We start from the raw sequence: 22,365 nt of genomic DNA, 5'->3' as shown, positions 1-22,365 counted from the left end.
GGTCCTTTGGGTTTCATATCCCAAGTTCCGGCATCAATTTAATAATTAAAAATATGATAATAAGATGCCAGGCAACAGATATTAGATGAACAAATTTATTTATTTATTTATTTATTTATTGGTTTTTTGAGACAGGGTCTCTCTCTGTGTTAGCCTTGGTCATCCCAGACTCGCTTTGGTCTAAGAACTCACAGTGATCCACCTGCCTCTGCCTCCCGGGTGCTGGGATTAAAGGCGTGTGCCACCACGCCCGGCTGGAGAAATTTATTAAAATGAGCATGAGGAGAGAAGGAAGGGGAGAGGGGTACCCCAGAGAGAGAGACAGAGGAAGAGAGGGGGAGTAAGAGAGGGAAGGGCAAGGTAGGTCTGTCCTTTTGTATACCGGGCAGGGCCACGCCCCCCCACCCCCATGGCAGGTAGGCAGTGACATCACAGGCAGGCGGACTGAAGCAGAATCCTAACAGCACGCCTTTAATCCCAGGCAGAAAGAGGATCTCTGTAAATTTGAGGCCAGTCTGTCTACGCTAGGTAGAGAATTCTGGGCCAGCCAGGAGTACTACACAGTAAGACCTTGTCTAAAACACACACACACACACACACACACACACACACACACACACACACACATAAAACAAAGAAAAAAAAAGGGAACTTGTAATTACCTTCAGACCCTTTTTGTGATTCAGTTAGGCTGGCCAGCCAGTAAGCCCCAGGAATCCTCCTGTGTTCACCTTCCTAATGCTGAACTGATGTGTGTGTGTGTGTGTGTGTGTGTGTGTGTGTGTGTGTGTTTGTGTGTGTGTATCACATATATGAATTTAACCATGGCTTAAAGGAAGTGTTCTGAATAATCCAACAATGGTTGTCTCCTAAAAGGATAAAGGTCCCTAATTGTTCAGTCTGCTCTTCTCAGCAGCCCAGTCTGGGGCTGAAATCTTAGGTAAGTCTTGGAGAGCTGCCAGTTTCCAGTCTACATTGGAATCTGTAAGAAGTAGGTTCTAAGGCAGTGAAGGATTGATTGACACAATAATAGGATGGATTAACTTGCCAGTAAGAGTGAGAGCAAGCAGGCAAAAAAGCAGAAGCTCCCTTCCTCCACATCCTTTTATGTGGCCTCCACCAAAGGGTATGTCTTCTGACCTCAAATGATCTAGATTTGGTGTGGCTCTCCCACCTCCAATAATCCAACCAAGAAAAATCCCTCACAGCTGTGTCCAGCTCCTTGGTTTTAGTTACTTCCAGATGTTGCTAGGGTGACAACCAAGATTATCCATCACAAGGCTAGCCCTTGTCAACTTGACACACCATCACATGTCCTTATATAATGCTTAATTTCCAAGTGAAAATAATGATCAAGTCATAACTACACCTAGCATGATACTCTTGTCCCCACTTCCCTAATGCTGGTATTACAGGCACACACCACCATACTCAGAGCTTTTGTGGGTGCTTAGAAGCACACACCACCACACTCAGAGCTTTTGTGGGTGCTTGGGATCTAGTTCAAAGCACTCTAATGACTGAACCGTCTTCCCTAGGTCCAAGGCTCTTCCTCTAAAAGGTTCTACAACCTTAGGGAATGTGCCCTTAATACATAGACCCTCTCCAGGACCTTCCAGATCTAAACTACAGTATACATCAATATTGCCAGAAGATGGTGGTGCACATTTTAAATCCCAGCCTCAGAGGCAGATGCAGGCAGATCTCTGTGAGTTAGAGGCCAGCCTGGTCTACAGAGAGAAAGTTCCAGGGCAGACAAGCAGACAAGGTTGTACAGAGAAACTCTGTCTCAGAAAATCAAAACCAAACAAACAAACAAAAAAAGAAGGTCATCATAAGTCAGTGAATAAAATATTTTTTTAAACCAATACCAATATTATAAAATATGTTTGGGCAGAAGAACTTTCAGAGAATAAAACAGACCAATATGTTTTCATGTAATAAAAGGTGAAAGGTCACTGCTGTGTGCTTGGAATTTGAATCAAAACTAAACCTGGATAGATCAATATATCCTGACTTTTGCTGTAACAGGAAAAAAGACTGTACACAACACTCTGAAAGACTGTTAAAATACTCCTGTCCTTGATAGTCATGTCTGTCTGTGAAGCAAGAATTCATCTCTTATCAGACAATGTGCCACGACACAGTGAACATGGAGGCAAGCCTGAGACATCAGACAGACAAGAAAGAAACTGAACTTTGGTTTTTTGTTTGTTTGTTTGAGACAGAGTCTAATGAAGCACAGGCTGTCTTCAGCTTAACTTATAGTTAAGGATGACCTTGAACTTTGTACTGTCTTGCCTCCTATTTCCAAAGTGCTGAGATTATAGCTATCTGCTGCCATGCAGTCTGTGCAGTTCTGGGGATGTTAACATGTAAAGAATATATATCAATTAAAATGAATTAGTAAAGATTTATAACGTTTCTCAGTTTTAATTTCTGATACTACAAATATTGATAAATGTCAGTATTGGTGATTGGAGCTGAGCATTGTTAAGCCAAATACCCCAAACAGAAATGCTTCAAATCACAAACTTTTTTTAATAAAGATTTATTTATTATTATATACAGTGCTCTGCCTGCACGTACACCTGAAGGCCCAGAAGGCATCAGATCACATTATAGATGGTTGTGAGCCACCATGTGGTTGCTAGGAATTGAACTCAGTACCTTTGGAGGAGTAGTCAGTGTCCTTAACCTCTCTCTCCATCTCTCCAGCCCAAATCACAAACTTTTTTGAGCACTGACACTATGGCACAAGTGCAAATTCCTGATTTCTTCTGTGTGATATGTTGCAATCAAAACTTGAGTACACCAAGGGGCCTGGAAGTTGATTCTGATAAGCCTGGCAACCTGAAATCAATTGTGGTGACCGCCATCCTCAGTGCTGTGGCACCTTGTGCCCTCTACTGATATTCTGGTAGCTTCTGAAGAAGGCGCCCTATGCAAAGACTGACCCTGAGGGGAAGCAGCTGGAATGAGAAAGCTAAGAGCAGAAGAAGTGTAGCTTTTAAAAGGATATATGCCAGGAGTAATGGTGCATGCCTTATGTAATCCCAGCACTCAGCTCTGCAAAGTTGAGACTATCTGCCCCATAGCATAGTCTAGTTTCTAGGTCATAGTGCAATGTGAATATTGGTTCCAGCATTCACCAGCTCTGAGACTTTACAAAAAGTATGTCATCTGAATTTGCCTTAGTTTTGTCATCTGCAAAATGGGTCTAGAGAACTGTCTAAGAGGAGGATTGGAGTTTTTTAATGTACTGAGAAACAAAGTGCTGATGGTGCTTTCTGGCACATGGCAAAGGCTTTAAAAACCACAGCAATTACAGGGTTGGTGGGATGGCTCAGAGGATAAAAGCTCACTTCATGATCCTCTTGACCCAAGTTTAATCCCCCCAACCCACACAAGAGTAGAAGGAAAAACCTATGCTACAAGAGCTATCCTCACAGACATACACATACACATACGACAAAATTTAATTAAAAGTAGTGATTGCTGTTATTACTGTCAAGTTTATTTCAATTATGGCTTAGACTATTTTTAACATTATATAGAATACAGGTGATGTTTGTGACACCATAAAAATGTGACTAAGTGACCATTATGGAATTGAATATATAATCACGGTTGCCATGGGGGTTAATATGTAAATTCCAGCTGGCACTTTTCCTTCATAACCTTAAAAGCCTCAATAAGCAGGCTTATATAAAATACCAGCAATCCTGTCCATTTGACCTGGCAAGAAATGTCAAGTGTTTCAGTAAGTTTGCCAGCACAGTATGAGTGGATTTAAAAATTCTTTAATACCTTAGTTTATAAGAAACAAGTTAGAGATATGTATGTGTGTGCACATGCATGTGTATTTGTGTGTGTGTGTGTGTGTGTGTGTGTACATTTGGAAGCTGGAAGTCAACCTCTCATGTTTTCCTCCATTGCTCCCCATTCTGATATTTTGAGGCAGGGGGTTTCATTGGCCTGGAATACAGGGATTGTCTCTGACTCCACAGAACTGGGTGATAAGCACATGTGATCACACCTAGCTTTGTCAGTTCAGTTCTGGGCATGGAACTTGGGTCATTTTATTGACTGAACTGTCACCTATCCCATCTTTGCTGAATGTCTTCAAACACAGAATACAATGACTGGCTCACTTAGGAGAGGGACCTTTTCCTCAAGGGTTGACAGTAAATATGTTTGCCTCCAAGGGCCATATGGTCCCCACCCAGACACTCTGCTCTGTTGTAGCACAGAACAGCCATTGCGACAATACATGACATTGTGCATGTGCATGGCCCTATTCCAATGACACTTTCTTTATGGGCACTAAAGTCATAATTTTGTGCCATTTCACATCATGATCTGTTTTCCTCCCTCAACCATTTGGGAATGTAAAAAACCATTTGTGACTCAGAGGCTGAACAAAGAGAGGTAGGTGGCGAGTTGATTAGCCAGCAGGTCATGGTTTCCAGACCCAGCTTTTAAAGATACTGTCTTCTTCTTCCCTACTTCTCTCTTTTTTTTTTTTGAGACAAGGTCACATATAGTCCAGGCTGGCCTCAAGCTGGCTATGTAGCAAAGATAACTTGAACTTCTAATTCTCCTACCTCCACTCTCAGAGTCCTGAGATTACAGGCATGTACCACCATGCCTGCTTTATACACTCATGGGAGCCAAACTCTCCAGCTGGACTCAAAATAGCTATTTCTGACGTGGCCTCTCAATGATTCATGCTGGAGTTTTCTAGACTTGGGGTGTGTGGGCAGCATATTCTACTCGCCCCCACATTAGAGTCTAGGCTTTTCTACTCCTCCCCAAGTGTAACTGAGCATCTTCAGCATAACCCAGCTACCTGTCATTCCAGCCCATTTTGTTTTTATATGTGTGTGCACATTCACATGTGCATGCACAGAGGTACACATGGAGGTCAGAGGTCAAGGTCAGAGGTCATGGTCAGGTGTCCTTCTTCGTTTCGTGTTTTGAGAAGGGGTCCAGAGCTCACGACCTTGCTAGCATGGCTGGCTGCCTCCACCTGAGAACACCAACAACCATGTGCTACCATACCCAGCATCTCTTAAGGGGTTTCTGGGGCTCAGTGTGGCAAGCATACTGACTAAGCCATCTTCTTGCCTTTCCGACCCTATTTTTACTGGAAGTGATGTCATCATCTGGATCCAGTATCTTTTCTCTCCAGTCAAGCTGAGACAGTGCCCGCCTCCTACCCTCCCACCCCCCGCCCCCTGTGACAGGTTCCCACCTCAAGAACTACCACACAAGACACTTAACACAGTCTTCACTCAGGCCTGGACTAGGGCTTCAGACCCAGTTTAAAAGTCAGCTGTGATGTTAGGGCTTGTGTCCCGAAGTGCTCTGGATCCCTGGGGCTCAGCCTCCATTGATGTCTAGTGGCCCTGTGTGGGAGCAGCACCCTTGGCAAAACACCTCCCTCTCTGCACAGAATCACAGGACGCAGAAGCTATGGAGTCACCCATGCTTAAAGTGTCCAAAGAAATGGCTAACCTCTCCCTCAAAGCATCGACCCACTTTCCAGACTATTCTTATGGTCTGGGACCTTTGGGATGAAAATCCTGTCATCCACAGTGGTTATCTCCTCGGCGGACTTCCAGGTTGCGAGGAGTTCAACCAGAAACATGTCTTCTAGGCTGAGCAGTTTTTAAAACCTGAAGTCTGACTTTTGATGGTCCTAATCTCTTTCTGCCCAGATCACATTATAGCCCGTGGGCATAGCTTTCTGAGGCGCTGTTCGGTTTCCTGGCCATCCCTTCCTGACCAAGGCCGTTGGCTAATTATTGAGTAAGTTTGTGAATTGGAAGCTGGGGAGTCATGGTGAAAATTCATGATTCACAGCTCAGGATGGATTTATAACTGTCTGGATTCATGAAGGAAATTGAAAGAAAAGAAAAAAAAAAAAAAAAAAAAACAAGCCATGAATAATAGAACGAACCATCATGCTGCAAAGCATTAGTTGTTTAAGCAGTCCTAATTGGCCAATTATCTTCTATTATAGGGCTGTTTCCACAGTTTTAACTCAACATCCAGAATTATTGCATTCCCTCTCTTTCTCTCTCTCTCTCTCTCTCTTTCTCGTTTTTTTGAGACAGAATCTCATATAGTCCAGGCTGGCCTCAAACATGCTATGTAGCCAAGGATGACTTTGAACATCTGATTTTCCTGTCTTCACCTCCCCAAGCCCTAGGTTATACGCATGGACTAGACCACCATGTCCGGTTTATGCTGAGGATCAAACCTGGGACCTTGTGCATGGCAGGTGAGCACTCTACCAACCAAATCACATCCTCAGTCCCAGAACAGCTCTCTTGGACACTCACTTGCAAGGTCCCAAATGGCCTCAGAAACCAATCTGAGCCCTCTGGCTTAGGCCTGGGAGAACTGTGTTATAGTGGCCCAGTGACTCACTGAAGGTCATCTGTAAGTATTAGAGAAAAGACACTGGGTAATTCAAAGTGACATTACGCATGGTCCAGTAATCCAGCAGGACTCAAGTGTCACATCCTTTAGAGTCCCAGAGCGCCAGCTCAGCACTAACACATACATTATGCACGGGAAACCTTTTTAGAAATCCCATTTGGGAGCTGCAGCATCTGTCTGCCACAAAGTCTCAGAAATATTCTACACGTGATACATCTTTGCCCTGGAGAGGGTGTTCAGAACAAGCCGGACCTCGTGTGACAAATGGCTGCAAGGTGTCACGCAACCAAAGAAATAGGCAGACAGATGTGGTACCACACAGAGCTCCATAGACACTGAGGCTTAGCAAGCAGGTCGTGTTATCTGCTCTAGGTCAGCTGTTTGAAAGAATCAGAGTCAGGATTGGGTCCAAGTCATTCCCCTTGAGCCCCAGTGTGTGCATCTGTTACTATAACTAATGTATGAGGCAAAACAACTTATAAAGAGAAAAAAATAGGTACTGAGGAGATGGTTCAGTTACTAAAGTGTTCGTTATGCAAGCATGAGGACCTGAGTTTGGATCCTCAGCACAAACATAAAAATCTATGTAAGATTATATTGTTAAGATTACAATCCCAGCATTGGGAGGTGGAGACCAGACAATCACTGGGGCTCTCTGGCCAGGGAGCCTTGCCTATTTGGTGAGTTCCAGGACAATGAGAGATCTTGTCTCAAAAAACCCAACAAACCAAAAATGAGGTGGGGGCTGGATAAGAGTTGCTCTTATAGGCTGGAGTGATGGCTCAGAGGTTAAGAGCACTGGCTGTTCTTCCAAAGGTCTCAAGTTCAATTCCCAGCAACCACATGGTGGCTCATAACTATCTATAATGAAATCTGGTGCTCTCTTCTGGCATGCAGGCACACATACAGGCAGAATAATAAATAAATAAGTCTTTTTTTAAAATAAGAGTTGCTTTTCTAGAGAATCTAGGCTCAGTTTCCAGAATCCACATAGCAGCTCACAACCATGTCTAGCTCCAGTTCCAGGGCCTCTGATTACCTCTTCTGGCCTCTCTGGGCACAAGGCACACATGTGTTGTGCAGATATATATGCAGGCAAAACAACCATACACATAAAATAAATCTAAAAAAGATTATTAAAAAAAAAAGCAAGGTGGTGGCTCCTGAGGAAAAACACCCAAGGTTGTTCTCTGGTTCATATATATAGATATATTCATACATGCACACACACACACACACACACACACACACACACACATTCACAAACACAGACTAGAATTTTGTCTTACCTCAGTTTTGGAGGTTCAGTGTGTGCTTTGGGCTCACGGCCTTCACCTCGTGGGTAGGAAGGAGAGGAGAGGAAGAAGAAGGCTTGGGGTTTCTTTGTCCCACCCACAGTCTCTAAACCTCAGCCTCACCTCTTAAGTGTCCACCATCTCCTGATAGGGCCCTTCTGGGAGCCAAGCCTTCAACACATGGTGCTTCAGAGAATGCAAACCATAACTCCTCGGATTACTTTGATGTCCTTGGACATGTCAGATGGAGCTGAGAAACTAGAAACTCAGGGAAGCTGAAAAAATGTGGGGGCTAAGATAGAGAATAACAACTTCTGGAAGAATCTAGAGGTATCGTGGCTCTGCAGCTGCAATGTTTCCCTCACAGGTGAGTGAGCCGAAAAGTGCATTTTGGAAGCGTACTGTGCAGCATGCTCGCTTCTGCTTGGGCCTCAGCTTCATCCTTCTTCTAGAGTCAGGCCTGAGGGATAGAGCAGCCAGGAGCCTAGAAATTAAAATCAGCTGCTTTACCTCCTTGGGAAAGGATGATTCATTAAAAGCCACTGGCTGATTGATTCTCATTCAACTAACATCAGAGGGAAGAGGCGCTCAGCACACCCTGTGACAGGCTGCCTGGGGGCTGAAGTGAGCTTCTTTCTCACATGGATGGTTGACAACAGCAAGGTTGGGCTGCTACCAGGGCTTAGTTGGGCTTAAGTATATGTTCTCTGGAACTTAAGACTCTCTCTTGGATCAAGATCAGGAAGATATTCTGTGGAGATGTGAATTTAGGGACTAGAGTTTAATTGGGTTGCTACATTTATTCTTAAGGAAGATGATGGGCTGGGGCTGGAGAGGTGGCTAAGAGTCTCTTGCACAGGACTAGTGTTCCCAGCATCCGTGTTGAATGGCTCCTCACAATTCCCTGTAACTCCAGTACCAGGGGATTCAATGCCCTCCTCTAGCCTCCAAGTATGCATACTCACACATGTACATGTTAAATTTTTTTAATAAAATGGGTTTTAAACCTTTTTGGTTTTTTGATTTTTTTGTTTTTGTTTATTTTTTAAACAGATTTTCTCTGTGTAGCCTTAGCTGTCCTGGACTCAATTTGTAGACCAGGCTAGCCTCACAGCACTCCACCTGCCTCAGCCTCCCTGAGTGCTGGGATTAAAGGTATAAACCACAACACCTGGTTTAAATAAAGTGTTTTTTAGAAAAACATTTTATTTCAATGTGGTAAAACATTTGACTAGCACATGTGATGCCCTCAGATCCCCACACCCTAGCACCAAAACCATTAATAACAGCCCATTAATAACAGCAAACACCTCAAACAAAACAAACCAAACAACAACAACAACAACAACAAAACACACCAAGACAACAACCAACATGGTCAATGTAAAAAAGAAAATACTAAGTGTGTGGAGGTTTCACCCATAGGATGAACTGATCCTATTGCCTTGGGCCTGTGTTCAGGTGACATGTTGGTCCTGGTTCTATGCAGGGTCTGGAGTTTTGGCAGCTCCTCTGCTTTCTTCTTCTTCCTCTTTTTTTTTTTTTTTATTTTTATTTTTTCTTTCTTTTTTTAAATTACGTATAGTGCTCTGCCTGCATGTACACCTACAGGCCAGAAGAGGGCGTCAGATCACATTACAGATGGTTGTGAGCCACCATGTGGTTGCTGGGAATTGAACTCAGGACCTCTGGAAGAGCAGTCAGTGCTCTTAACCCCTGAGCCATTTCTCTAGCCCCTAACTCTTCTGCTTTCTAATGGAGTCCCAGCCCTGCCAGTCATTAGTTGATCTTGATATATCACTTACGGCCTCTCTGGTTCTTTTAGATTCAACTAGGAAGAGATGGTTCTGACGAACACCAGAGTGTTGAGGAAAGCAAAGAGCCTTCATCCTGTATAAAAAGTGAAGTATGGCAAGTGAAGTAGCAGCAAGGTACACGGTGCCTGACCAACTGTGCCTGCAACATACACTAACAGAGATTTCTTTTGTCAGTAGCTACTTTATTCTCCTAGCCTGCGTTCATACATGTTTCAAACTGGAAGTGATGCAGGTCTGTCATCCCAGCCCCAGGAAGGCTACGGCTGGGAGACTAAAAGTTTGAGGCCAACCTGGGCTATATAGTGAGAGCCTGTCTCAAAAACCCAATCAATCAGTTGATTCATCAGTCTAATGGAAGTTTCTAGATTGTTAGCTCTCACCCACTGTTACTCATTGCTTCTGTTCTTGGCTAACAAGATTCTCAAGATAAACTGCTGAGCCTGTTGGCACATCCTAGACATTCCTAGCACTCATCTCTTGGCTGCCCCTGCTGCTGCTCATGAGGCATGTGTGCCCCTGGGGTGGCATTTGGGGATAAAAAGATGGATTTAGCTGCTTCTTCCCCCAGAAGTGACTCAGCTCTTGGAAGCGCTGTGACAGCAATGGCAGTTGGAGCCCTGGGGACTTCTGTGTCTTAATGCTTTGTGCTTATCTCACAGCAAGTAAACTCAGCTGCAAAATGTAGCCATCTTTCCTAGCCAGCCTAGAAGTTTCCTTGGTCTCCTCTCATGATGTACGCTCCTCAAGTGTCCAGTTGTGGGAGTGTCTTAGGAGGCTAGTTTCCATCACACAAGTTGAGACTGAATAGAAACCACCATGTAAGACTCATCTGCCTTGCTGGGGTTTGAAGTCTTTCATTATGTAACTGGACATGACCTTTAACCCTGGTTTATCCTAAACCTTGGGGGTGCCTTTTAAACAACCTTCAACAAGTCTTGAAACTTAAGAAAAGCAGAGTATATTTGGGCTCTCAGATTGAGGGGACAGTCATCAAGGTGGGGAAGGCATGGTGGCAGGAGTGTGGAGCAGATGATCACATTACTTCTGCCACCAGGAAGCAAAGAGATGGATGCTGGTGCTCAGATCACTCTCCTTTGAATTCAGTCCAGGACGCCAGCCCATAGTGCCTGCCACATTCACGATGAGTCTCCTTCACTCTGTTAACCTGTAGATGGTCCTTCAGGTGCCTGCCCAGAGGCTTGACCCCAGCAATCTTAACCTTCACAATCACCATCCTGAGAATGGCTGCTTTGCAGTCAATACACAGATGAGCATCTCTTATCTGAAATGCGTCACATTTGGGGGCCTTTTCAGATTTGGTACCATTGGCATAGACCTCATGGCTTGAAACAACTCTAATTTAGAAGGCCAGGATCCAAAATATTCCAAAAGGTCTTCTAACCTTCTGAAGAATCTTTTCAGATCATTAGGGATTTTGGGTGCTCAACCTGTACTCTGATATCTTTATTATATAGTGATGGCAGTGATTTTCAAGAAGGAATATGGTCCTTAAATGAATAGAATTGGTCACAAGAGTTTTGGAGTAGAACACATCTATCTATCTATCTATCTATCTATCTATCTATCTATCTATCATCTACTTATTTTGTGCCACTGGGCATCAAATCAGTGGTCCTATGCATACCAAATAAATACTCTACCACTGAGCTACAGCACCAGACCATAGATCGCAGGGGTTTTTTGTTTGTTTGTTTTACTTTTTGAGACAGGGTTTCTCTGTGTAGCCTTGGATGTCTTGGACTTACTTTGTAGACTAGGCTGGCCTCGAACTCAGCGATCCACCTGCCTCAGTCTCCCGAGTGCTGGGATTAAAGGCCTGTGCCACCAGGCCTGACTAGATCTCAGTTTTAATCTCAACCTTATCCCTTCTTTTTCAGAGCCTTAACTTCTCATCTATGAAATTGGATAACAGTCCTGACAATCCTAGGGCTATTTGGAAATCAAATAAGGTAGCAAGGGTCCTGTGTGTGGTATGAAATATTCCATCAGTTTTGGTTGCTGCTGCTGTGCAGTGTGACAGTCCATCTTCAGTGTCAAAGTCAGTGGATTTGGAATGATCTAAGAGACGCTTGTGGGTGTGTCTGAGTGAGAGTCTAAAGAGGTGTAACTTAGGAGGGAAGAGCCACCTTGAACACAGGCATCACCACTCTATGGGTTTGAATCCCACATGTATAGCTGAGTGTCCGACTCACCCCTCTATTCTCAGACTACAGAATAGCATGGCCAGCTTCCTCGTTCTCCTACCTCCACACTTTTTCCAAGACAGATACTGTCCCTTTTAAAACCTTGAGGCCCCAACTCTTCTCTCCTCAAGTTGTGTTGGTCAAGTGTTTTGTCACATTGACAAGAGAGTAAGTAATAGAGTAAACCTGGTTTTAAAAAATTGTATGTATTTAATTATTGTGAGCGTGTGGGTGGTGGTGCAAACATGCCATAGCACATGCATCTCCTCATCAGAAAACAACTGGCAGGAGTGAGTTCTCCTTTTTCATCTTGTGGGTCCTGGGGATTAAACTTGGCACGAAGCACCTTTACCCACTGAGCAATCCTGCCAGAACCTGAGCTTCTAGTGGGGGTCACTGCCCCTGCCCACGGGGTCTTCAACCGGGACTTGGGAGGGGGTGCGAGAGTAAAAATAAGGGACAAGAGACACGAAGAAATGAGGGCAAGTCTGAATTATGATCAAGCCCCATTTATTGAAAATTCTTACAGGGTTTATATAGGCAATATCTAGAGCAAGGGCAGGGTTGCTGTGGGAACCTAACGGCAGAGTTCCAGCCATCCGTCCTTGGCAGGAAGAACTCCAATATTAGAGAGTGAGCTCTGAGGGAACACAGCTAAGGAAGCAAGATAAGCAAGTGGCCTCCCAGGATCCAGAGGAACCTGCTAGGTGTCAGAGAACAGTTCCCAGGGTCTGGGTGGAATGACCTGGGCTGACCTCAGCCTGCTACATGCCAGGCAGAAATATAGAAAATGGAGTCTACAGACAAGGTGGAATTGCCCAATGTTTTAAGCCAAGAGCCGCCAAGGGCAGCTCCCCACAGCTCACTACAATGTTCTTGGTTTAAAGTGTAAGAGCTGCCCTGCTGGCTGGGCAGTGGTGGTGCACGCCTTTAATCCCAGCACTCGGGAGGCAGAGGCAAGTGGATCATTGTGAGTTCGAGGCCAGCCTGGTCTACAAAGTTAGTCCAGGACAGCCAAGGCTACACAGAGAAACCCTGTCTAAAAAAAACAAAAAACAAAAAACTGCCCTCGTGTGCTGCAGTTCTCAGTATTTGGCCTCCAAAAGCAGTTTGGTTAACTGAATAGTGCTGTGTTATGGTATGGTTCAGAGGACATGCTTATGAGCATGTATGTGACCCACACTAGGTAGTTATCTAGTATTGATTAGATGTGACTCATGGTTTGGGGGTGAGTAGGGTGAGAGGGCCCCATGATCTGGGTCTGTTTGAATTCCATCTTTACAATACTTTGATGCTGTAATAAGGTGCTGCTGGGTAAACTACTTTCTCCTCACTGTGTAGCTACAGATTTTTAAAATTTTTATTTAATTTATTTATGTGAATACTCTGCTTGCAAGTACACCTACAGGCCAGAAGAGGGCATCAGACCACATTATAAATGGTTATGAGCCACCATGTGGTTGCTGGGAATTGAACTCAGGACGTCTGGAAGAGCAGTCAGTGCTCTTAACCACTGAGCCATCTCTCCAGCCTGCTAGAGATGTTTTTGAACTTCTGACCCTACTGATTCCATCTGCTCAGAGCTGGGGCTAGAGTCATGCATCACCACACCTGGTGTGTGCAGTGCTGGGGCTAGAACTCAGGGCTTCATGCATGCTAAGCAAGGACTCTACAAATTGAGCCACATGCTCAGTCCATCACTTGTCTTTTCTAAGCCCAGAGCTTAGGTGAGTTAAGACAGAGCCTGCAGCACATGGTGGAACTGTGGTCCTGTTTTGCACAGAAAGAAAATGATTTGGCCGGGACCAGGACATATGACATCATGTGGCTGGTGGCTCAGAACAAGTGTGCCAATGCGGACCCTTTGCAGGTTCCTCATGGACTTCCTTTTCCTCCCCACAGTCACCCATCTCCACTACTTTCCGGGATACCTGGTGCTTCCAGGCCTGAGAGAATGGCATCCTGACCCTGCTAGTATGGGATGAGGACAAGTGGTGGCAGGTTAAGCAAGTGCAGCGGTCCTTCAAAGGTTCCTTGTGACCAGATATGGAATACAGGATACAGGGCAATTCATTCCTCATGACTGCCAGGGTAGGGAACTCCTGACTATCTGGTCACAGAGCTCTGCTGAGCCAGAGTGATTGACAGACTGCCTAAATTCCTACAGAGAGTGAGGCGTATACCTAGCGCTCCAGATCATGTCATCAGATTTCAGAAAGCACCATTCACCCCAAGTCACCCTTCAAAAGCTGGGTGCCCAGCATCAGCAAAGCTGCATACAGTTATGGTCAGCTGATCTGAATGTTATAGTGTGTGTGTGTGTGTGTGTGTGTGTGTGTGTGTGTGTGTGTGTGTGTACACATGGAAGCCAGAAATTGACATTAGGTGTCTTCCTCTAATGCTCCCCACTTTATTTTTTTTTTGAGATGGGGTCTCTCACTGAACCTGGGCCTAATTGATTCAGTTAAGCTGGCTGGCCAGCAAGCTCCAGGGATCTGCGTGTTTTCACATGCCTCTCATCCCCAGTGCTGGTGTTATGGATGCCTGCTGTCATGAGCACCCCATGCCAGAAACATAGATGAACAAGTTTGTGCCTTTCTACAATGTCAGATTTGTCCAATAACAATAAATTCACACAGTTTATAGGCTTCTGTGACAGCAATTTGTCATATAATCCACCTGCCTTGGTAGCCCAGCTGAGATGAATGCAACCTTTTTTTATTCCAGTCTTAGTTATGAATATTAATTCTCTGATTCCACAGAGCACAGTAAATATATCTATCTATTTATATGCCCATGGAGAGCTCAAAAGGGTTCAGAAATGGGCCGAGAAAGAGTCTGTATCAGTAAGACAGGGAACTGGAGGGGCCTGCTGCCAGAGCTACTGGAGTCAGGTTAGAGAGCAAAGCTGTGGAGTTCAGCTGTGACGTAAAAGGCCAAACCGGATATGGAACAGGAATCAATAGGTCAGGTCCAGGCCCAGATGGGCAAATGAGTGGACTGTCAGGCAGCTGACCAGGCTGCATCAATGGCAGGGGAGGGAGCTGAGCCAAAGCTGCGGGCACAACTGCTGGTGTGCCCTTAACCTGCACACCAACTGTCTGATGACAGGGTGATGTAGTGTGAGGTGCTTGTCGCTTTATGTGATCCGTGTAATGGAGTCACCCACTTCTCTTGGTCCGATGTGTCTGATAAGTTCTTGAGCCCAGTTTCCTGATAGGATTTTAATATACCTATGTGCTCAATAGAATCAATTCTGCAGTATAAAATCACAGGGATAAGTTGTTTATTGGATGTACTGGGTGGGTGGTGCCTGGCAGAGGGTGTCATTTCTGGGTCCATTCAGGGGCAAAAGCTGCTTGTAAAATGGAGTATCCTAGGGCAAGGCATGAACTGAAAGACCCCTGTTTTATTTATTTATTTATTGTTTGTTTGTTTTTGTTTTGAGTTTTGGTTGTTTTTGACACAGGGTTTCCTCTGGGTAGCTTTGGCTGTCCTGAACTCACTTGGTAGAAAGAGATCCACCTGCCTCTGCCTCCTGAGTGCTGGGATTACAGGCGTACAGCACCACGCCTGGCATAAGACCACTGTTTTATACAGCATAGAGTAAGTTAGAGCAGGGCACAGCTGGGTCCCAGCACTTGACACACCCACATGGGTGCTTGGGATCCAAACTCAAGGACTCATGCTTGCATGGTAGGCACTGTACCAGCAGAGCCATCTTCCCCCCAGCTCATCCTTAATGATTAAAAAAAACACAAGATTTATTTATTTATTATATATAAAGTGTTCTGCCTTCATGTCTTTACATTGGGAAAGAATTCGTATTCCAGCCACAAGTAGAAGTGGCTGGGCTTTCACCACTGCAGAGGAGCAGCTGAGGCCAGGGAAATGCACATAATATGTGCAGAGTGAGAAGAGCAAAGGGTGAGCAATTGAGACTCACCAAACCAGGTCTACAGAGCCGATCGGGGGAAGGATATGTGCTTAATGGTTTATACATCTATATAATAACTTCCCAGCCACTCATTTGTTGGGGCTTGAACACCACTTAAGCTCAACTCAAGGGCAGAGATATCAATTTTTAAAAAAGGAGGTGGGGGCTAGAGAGATGGCTCAGTGGTTAAGAGCACTGTCTGCTCTTCCAGAGGTCCTAAGTTCAATTCCCAGCAACCACATGGTGGCTCACAACCACCCAAACCCTCTAATGCCCTCTTCTGGCCTGCAGGTGTACATGCAGATAGAACATTCATATAAATTAAAAAAGAAAGAACGTTTATAAAAAAGACTGAAAAATAAAAATAAACGCCCAGAAGGATGTCTATTAAGTGTGATTAATGGCTCTCTCTGGGTGGTGTGGGTGTGAACAGTATTTTATTATATTTACCTATTTATTTATTGTGGGGGGAGGACACACATGTGTCACAGTGTATGTGTGGAGGTCAGAGGAAAATGTGCCGGGGGTGGTTCCTCCCATCCTTTTTTTTTTTAGACCAGGCTGGCCTCAAGCTAACAGCAATCCACCTGCCTCTGCCTCCCCAGTGCTGGGATTAAAGGCTTTCCTCCCGCCTGTGTGTTCTGATACTTGAATTCAGATCATCAGACTTGGCAGCAAGAACCTTTACCTTGGGGCTGGAGAGATGGCTCAGAGGTTAAGGACACTGACTACTCCTCCAGAGGTCCTAAGTTCAATTCCCAGCAACCACAAGGTGCCTCACAACCGTCTGCCATGTGATCTAGTGCCCTCCTCTGGCCTGCAGGTGTACATGCAGGCAGAGCACTGTATACATGATAATAAATAAATAATAAATCTTTAAAAAAAAAAAAAAAAAGAACCTTTACCTGTCTCACTAGCCTTGAATTTTTTTTCCTGCCCCCCCCCCCCCGTCAGCGTTCTCTGAATTTCCCACAACAGAGCTATGTTACTTTGTATCACTACTACTTACATTACTTAGTAGTACCTTAAAATAATTAAAACATAGACTTTTCTTTTGCTTATATTCATCCTTAGTCTTTGAGGCCTGGGTATGTAAAGTGGCCATGGTCAAACAGGCAAAACAAAAGGACTGGGACCAGGGACTCACAATGCCTTGAGAAAGTTCACATGACCCTACTGAGCCTCTGCAGACATCCTACTAAGCTCCACAGATGTCTTAGCTAATATGACAAAATGCTTTTTTTTTTTTTTTTTTTTAAAGAAAAAAGGTTGATTCTAGTGAAGGTCAGAAAGTTCAAGTCTGGATGATGCCTCATGCCGAGTCGTGATGCAGATAGCATCAGGGTAGCAGGTGCATGCCCGACAGGTGAGCCAACTGGAGGAGTGGAACAAGCTTTACCACAGGCTGCTTCCTAGGTAACCCAGGGCTGTGAGAGGACCGTGTATCGCAGCCCCCATCCTCTCTCTACTCCATCGCGCTGGGGACCAAACCTCAACACAAGTCACATTTCGTGTCTCTGCTCCTGCGGTGTGTCATGGCTGCCGAGGCATGGTTGTTTCCCAGAGCAATAGCATAGTTTTCTCTGTAGGAATTCTAACTTTTGGAGAGAAAGGATCTCACGGTTTCCCAGACAAAGCTCGAACTCACAGCTCTCCTGCCTCTGCACCCCTAGTAGCTGGCATGAGAAAACACATCCCCTATTTCTAGTGGGAACTTTTGAACGCCCTCATGGCCTCCACACCCTGACACCAGTCTCCTGTTCACGCAGGCCAGCTGGACATCATCTCTATGGCTGAGACCAGCATGATGCCGGAGGAGATTGAGCTGGAGATGGCGAAAATCCAGCGTCTCCGTGAAGTTCTGGTCCGTCGAGAGTCTGAACTCAGGTTCATGTGAGTGAGTAGGGAAGCAAGGGGAGAGGTGTGGAGCCCAGAGGCAGCGTGTGTGGAGCCCAGAGGCAGCGTGTGTGGAGCCCAGAGGCAGTGTGTGTGGAGCACCGAGGCAGCGGGTGTGGAGCCCAGAAGCAGCGTGTGTGGAGCCCAGAGGCAGCGGGTGTGGAGCCCAGAGGCAGTGTGTGTGGAGCACCGAGGCAGCGGGTGTGGAGCCCAGAAGCAGCGTGTGTGGAGCCCAGAGGCAGCGGGTGTGGAGCCCAGAGGCAGTGTGTGTGGAGCACCGAGGCAGCGGGTGTGGAGCCCAGAAGCAGCGTGTGTGGAGCCCAGAGGCAGCGGGTGTGGAGCCCAGAGGCAGTGTGTGTGGAGCACCGAGGCAGCGGGTGTGGAGCCCAGAAGCAGTGTGTGTGGAGCCCAGAGACAGTGTGTGTGGAGCATTGAGGCAGCGGGTATGGAACATCGAGGCAGCGGGTGTGGAGCCCAAAGGCAGCGCGTGTGGAGCACTGAGGCAGCATGGAGAACACAGGAGAAACTGAGCATCATGCACTGAGGTCATCCTTAGAGGCTCCAAGAAACCCTCATGGATGCCACATGCTCTCAGAAACAGCCCTTTAAAATTATGGCTTCCTTCCTTCCTTCCTTCTTCTTCTTCTTCTTCTTTTTTTTTTTTTTTTTGAGACAGGGTTTCTTTGTAACAGCCCTGGCTGTCCTGGAACTCAATATGTAGACCAGGCTGGCCTTGAACTCTGCCTGAGCCTGGGAGTCTTAAGAAATTTGTCTTTATATTTCAACTTTGCTATTTTAAGTGGGAAATACTGGAAACTGGTTATTTATGGCATTTTTCTTTTATTTATTTATTTTTATTTTTATGTCTATGGGTGTCAGATTTTGGAGTTACAGACAGTAGTGAGCTGCCATGTGGGTGCTGGGAATTGAATCCGGGTCCTCTGGAAGAACAGTTAGTGCTCCCAACTGCTGAGCCATCTCTCCAGCCCGATTTATGGCATTTTTCAAAAGCTCTGCTCTCTGGCCTGTATGCGGTAGGTGTGTTTTTGTTGTATTGAGAAATGCTTTTAAACTCCCTGGCTCCTTGGAGCTGTGCTGGGCTTGGCTCACCAGCTCATGAGTGAACGTTAGAATACTAACTATGTGGGGCCCTGCAGGGGGTGCTGTGATGGCCACAATCCCGATGCATAATTTATTCAGGTATTGAACACACAAGTGTGTTTATGCAATCATGTACACATGCTAGTGTGGGTGTGCGCGCGCATGTGTATGTGGAAAGCTAGGCTCTCATTTTGAACCAGGGGAAATATAAAGCTGATATATTGGGTGAGCCAGCAATGGCATTCCAGGAAAAGGCATTATCAAGGTGAATAGTCTGTTAATGTACAGCCGGCCTCTTACTTGTTCTAAGGAGATGTACTATGGCATTTAGAGGTAACTTTTTAAAATTATGCAAAACATATAAAATGCATCTTTGCACAAATATTAATTCTATATGCAAAAAAGAATCTCAGATTCCCACTATAACCTAGAGAAGTGGGTATTGTCAGCTACTACCCCTTATTTTGTTTGGTTTTGTGACAGGCAGTGTCTCACTATGTATCCCAGACTGGCCTCACAAGTGCTACATACTGATGTTGCACCTTGTTCAGCAGGGTTGAGTTCAGGCTAGCCTCTTTCCAAAGCCCCAGTTCTTTCCCCGTCTTTCTTTACAAGTGGGGACATGCACAGGCCCTGGTGTGACGTAAGAGCCCGCTGTCTGCGCTGGGAGGGGCTTCGATCAGGCAAAGCGGCATGAAGGCAGTCAGGTGGCTCAGACTCCCTGGGCTTTGGTACCCTCAAGTGCTGATGGGGAGAGAGCACCTTTCTCTGGGACTACCTGGTGATCTGCGTCTGCAGATCTCAGGATTCCTTGGAGATGGAGCAGAGAGTCTTCCAAAAGAAAATATGTTCTACGACTGGGTCCTACCAGGCACAGAGGGAGCATTTAGAACCCAAGCACAGTAAAGAGTTAGGAGATGGGTACTCTTACCAGCACCGTAGGACCTAAGGGGACCAGAACAACGCCTCCAAACACAGGCTCCACAAGGCCAAGGTGCAGCTGCCCTCCCTGGCTCTGGGAGCACACAGCGGCTCCGGAACTTGAGATGCTGATGCCCGGGTGAATTTAGTTCCATCAAGCAAGAGCTGTGTTTGTGTGTGCACTGCAGAGTCTCCTAGCTCATGCAAAAACAGTGGGCTAGTACAGGTTAGATCCCTAAGCATGCATCCTGCCCAGGCTACTGGACACGGAGTACGTGGTAACTCTAAAAAGACAGTCAGTGCAGCTAAATCCATGTCCTTATAAAATGGAAAACAAAACAAAACAGAGGTATGCAGGCTGGACAAGCCTCTCAGCTGCTTGTCTGCTCAATCCCTTCTGCCAGAAGTAAAGCTGAGGAGCATCCATCGCCCTCCAGACAGGTCACGCCATCAGTCCTTCCTTTGGTGACTTTTTTTTTTTTACAGCGCTGCTGGTGCTGACTATGCTATTTGGTAGAGGACGAGACAGGAAGTGCTGTTCCCCCTTCAAACCACACTCTGTAAAATGGGGGGCAGTACTGATTACCCCCCTTCATTCCTCTTCGCCTGTGCCAGATCATGGCTGAATGCTTCATGGAAAGACTGCTACTGCTAGGGTCCTTCGGAGGAAGGTTTCAGAAGTCTCAGTTTACAGATAAGAAACAATGGTCCCTTTGTCTGGAAATAAGCAAACCAAAACATGGGCAAGAAATAGCCCCTTATTTAACGTGCATTAAAAATAACACAGGGAACACAAGGCTGCTTTAGAGAACTGAAGACCCCTTCAGCCTGGATGCACAGGACGGAGGATGCGTTCGCTGCTGCAGGAGCAGTGTCTGGTAGTTTGTGAAGAGGGAAAGAAGTGGGGGAAGGAGAGAAGAAAAAGAGGAAGGTGGGAGGGGAGGGGAGGGGAAGTGGACAAGGGTTTGTAGAAATGACATCTACCTAATATTGAGGAGTGTTACCCGTGTGTGGTAGGATCATTATCATCCTCCCCCGCCCCCACCCCCTACCCCCACCCTCCCCCCAACCCCCCACTCTTTCTTTGATGTTTTAAGACAAGGTTTCTTTGTCCAGGCTGGCCTCAAACACAGAGATCTGCCTGCCTCTGCCTCCCAAGTGCTGGAACTAAAGGTGTGCACCACAGCTAGGTTTACCCCTCTCCCTTAGCACAGCATCTTCCAGCATGTTGGGCAGTGCTGGGTACTTAGGCCAATGAATATTTCTCACATGTGCACTGTTATCCTTCTCAGCCATACCCAGCTTTTTTTTTTTTATCCCCAGACCCTTTTTTGTTTGTTTTGGGTTTTGTTTTGTTTTTTTGTTTTTGTATTTGTGATTTTGTTGTTTTTGCTTTTTTGAGACAGGGGTTCACTGTGTAGCCTTGGCTGTCCTGGACTCACTTTGTAAACCAGGCTGGCCTTGAACTCACAGCAATTTCTCCTGCCTCTGCCTCCTGAGTGTTGGGATCAGAGGCGTGCGCCACCCCGCCAGCAGCTGCCATCTCTCCTTCTGCTCCTTCCTTGGCATGTTAGCTGAGCTGTCTGCTGGGATGCACAGCCTATGCCTCATCGTTCTCCTGGAGAATGCTGAGTGGTAGGAGAGGGAGACTTACCCTTTCCCTGAGCACTGAGTATAAGAACCTCTCCTATTACTGGGCCCAAGGCAAGGCAGCTAAGAGTCTTGCCTGGGGTGGGGGTGGGGCTCTGAAGTGTCACACAATATGCCCTGCACGTGGCATAATTTGCTCACACAAACCAACCAAATGTAGGTAGATTTAGAAACTGAGGCAAGAGAGACATGACTCACCCAAGGTCATGACTCACTCTAGTAGCTGGTGTTCAGGAGAAATGGCCAGAGCCCATGATGTCTGTCTGGGAGGCATAACCTGAAGCTAAAGCCAAGCTCAATGCAAGGATCCTCTGTTCCTTAATTGGCCAGCCCTTCCAGAGCACAGGGGAGCCCCTGGTTGGATGCCCACATGGCAACATGGGGTTTTGTCTTGCTTCGCCATCTTTGTCAGGGCCTGAAGAAACCTGGATCATGGCTCACTCGGTATCTAGACCACTCATGGCACTGCAGAGCCCTCCCTGCCTTAGTCTCCGAGGGAGCACTTGCACCCATGGACTGTCATGAGGAGTCATGGGAACACTTCTCTCCCATCCACCACCATCTGATAACCCCCAAGAGGCCTTCTGAGTCCCGCCGACATTAGCTAGAGGCACCTGAAGACTTCCAGATGTGCTAGGATTCTGACAAACAGCTGTCCTGCGGTTGCTCACTTACATTTTCTGGTTCTCCTTCAGCCGAGCACTCCCCAGGCTCTCCTGGATTCTCAGCCACATCACTCCTAGCCAACCAAGGGAGGAGCCACCTCCTCAGACTTACTCTGTGTAACCTTACCAACCAGCACTGCCCCAGTCTCTAAGATGTGGCCAATACTCTTCACCCACCCATCGCATCCTTCTTATCAACGTTACACACCCACCTTCTGGCACCATGCACCTGCTCACTGCTGCTGATCCTCAGTTTGCTAACATTACCTCGCCTACTCAGTGTCAGGTCCCAAAGCAGCTCAGACAAATGGCTGACTGAGCTGCCCACTAACACATCAGAGCAGCCACTAGTCACCAGGTTCTCCCAGCATCTGAAGTACCTGTTACAGAGTCTGGCTTCTCAGCACTTCTCACCTTGCCCCTTACCCT

At 46.1% G+C, this 22,365-nt stretch overlaps 1 protein-coding gene across 2 annotated transcripts in view; it reads left to right on the top strand.

The window, feature by feature from the left end:
- Nucleotides 1–22,365, top strand: part of Bmerb1 (bMERB domain containing 1) — a 123,955-nt gene that overhangs the window by 40,236 nt on the left and 61,354 nt on the right. For both annotated transcript variants that reach the window (XM_051167730.1, XM_051167731.1), the window contains exon 2: nt 17,473–17,596. In XM_051167730.1, coding sequence (XP_051023687.1) covers nt 17,473–17,596 — 124 coding nt within the window. The remainder of the gene's footprint in view (nt 1–17,472; nt 17,597–22,365) is intronic.

This window comes from Acomys russatus, chromosome 25 (genome assembly GCF_903995435.1).
Source record: "Acomys russatus chromosome 25, mAcoRus1.1, whole genome shotgun sequence".
In the NCBI taxonomy this organism is placed as follows: domain Eukaryota; kingdom Metazoa; phylum Chordata; class Mammalia; order Rodentia; family Muridae; genus Acomys; species Acomys russatus.
Note: the sequence above shows the minus strand (reverse complement) of the source record. Positions and strands in the feature narration are given on the sequence as shown.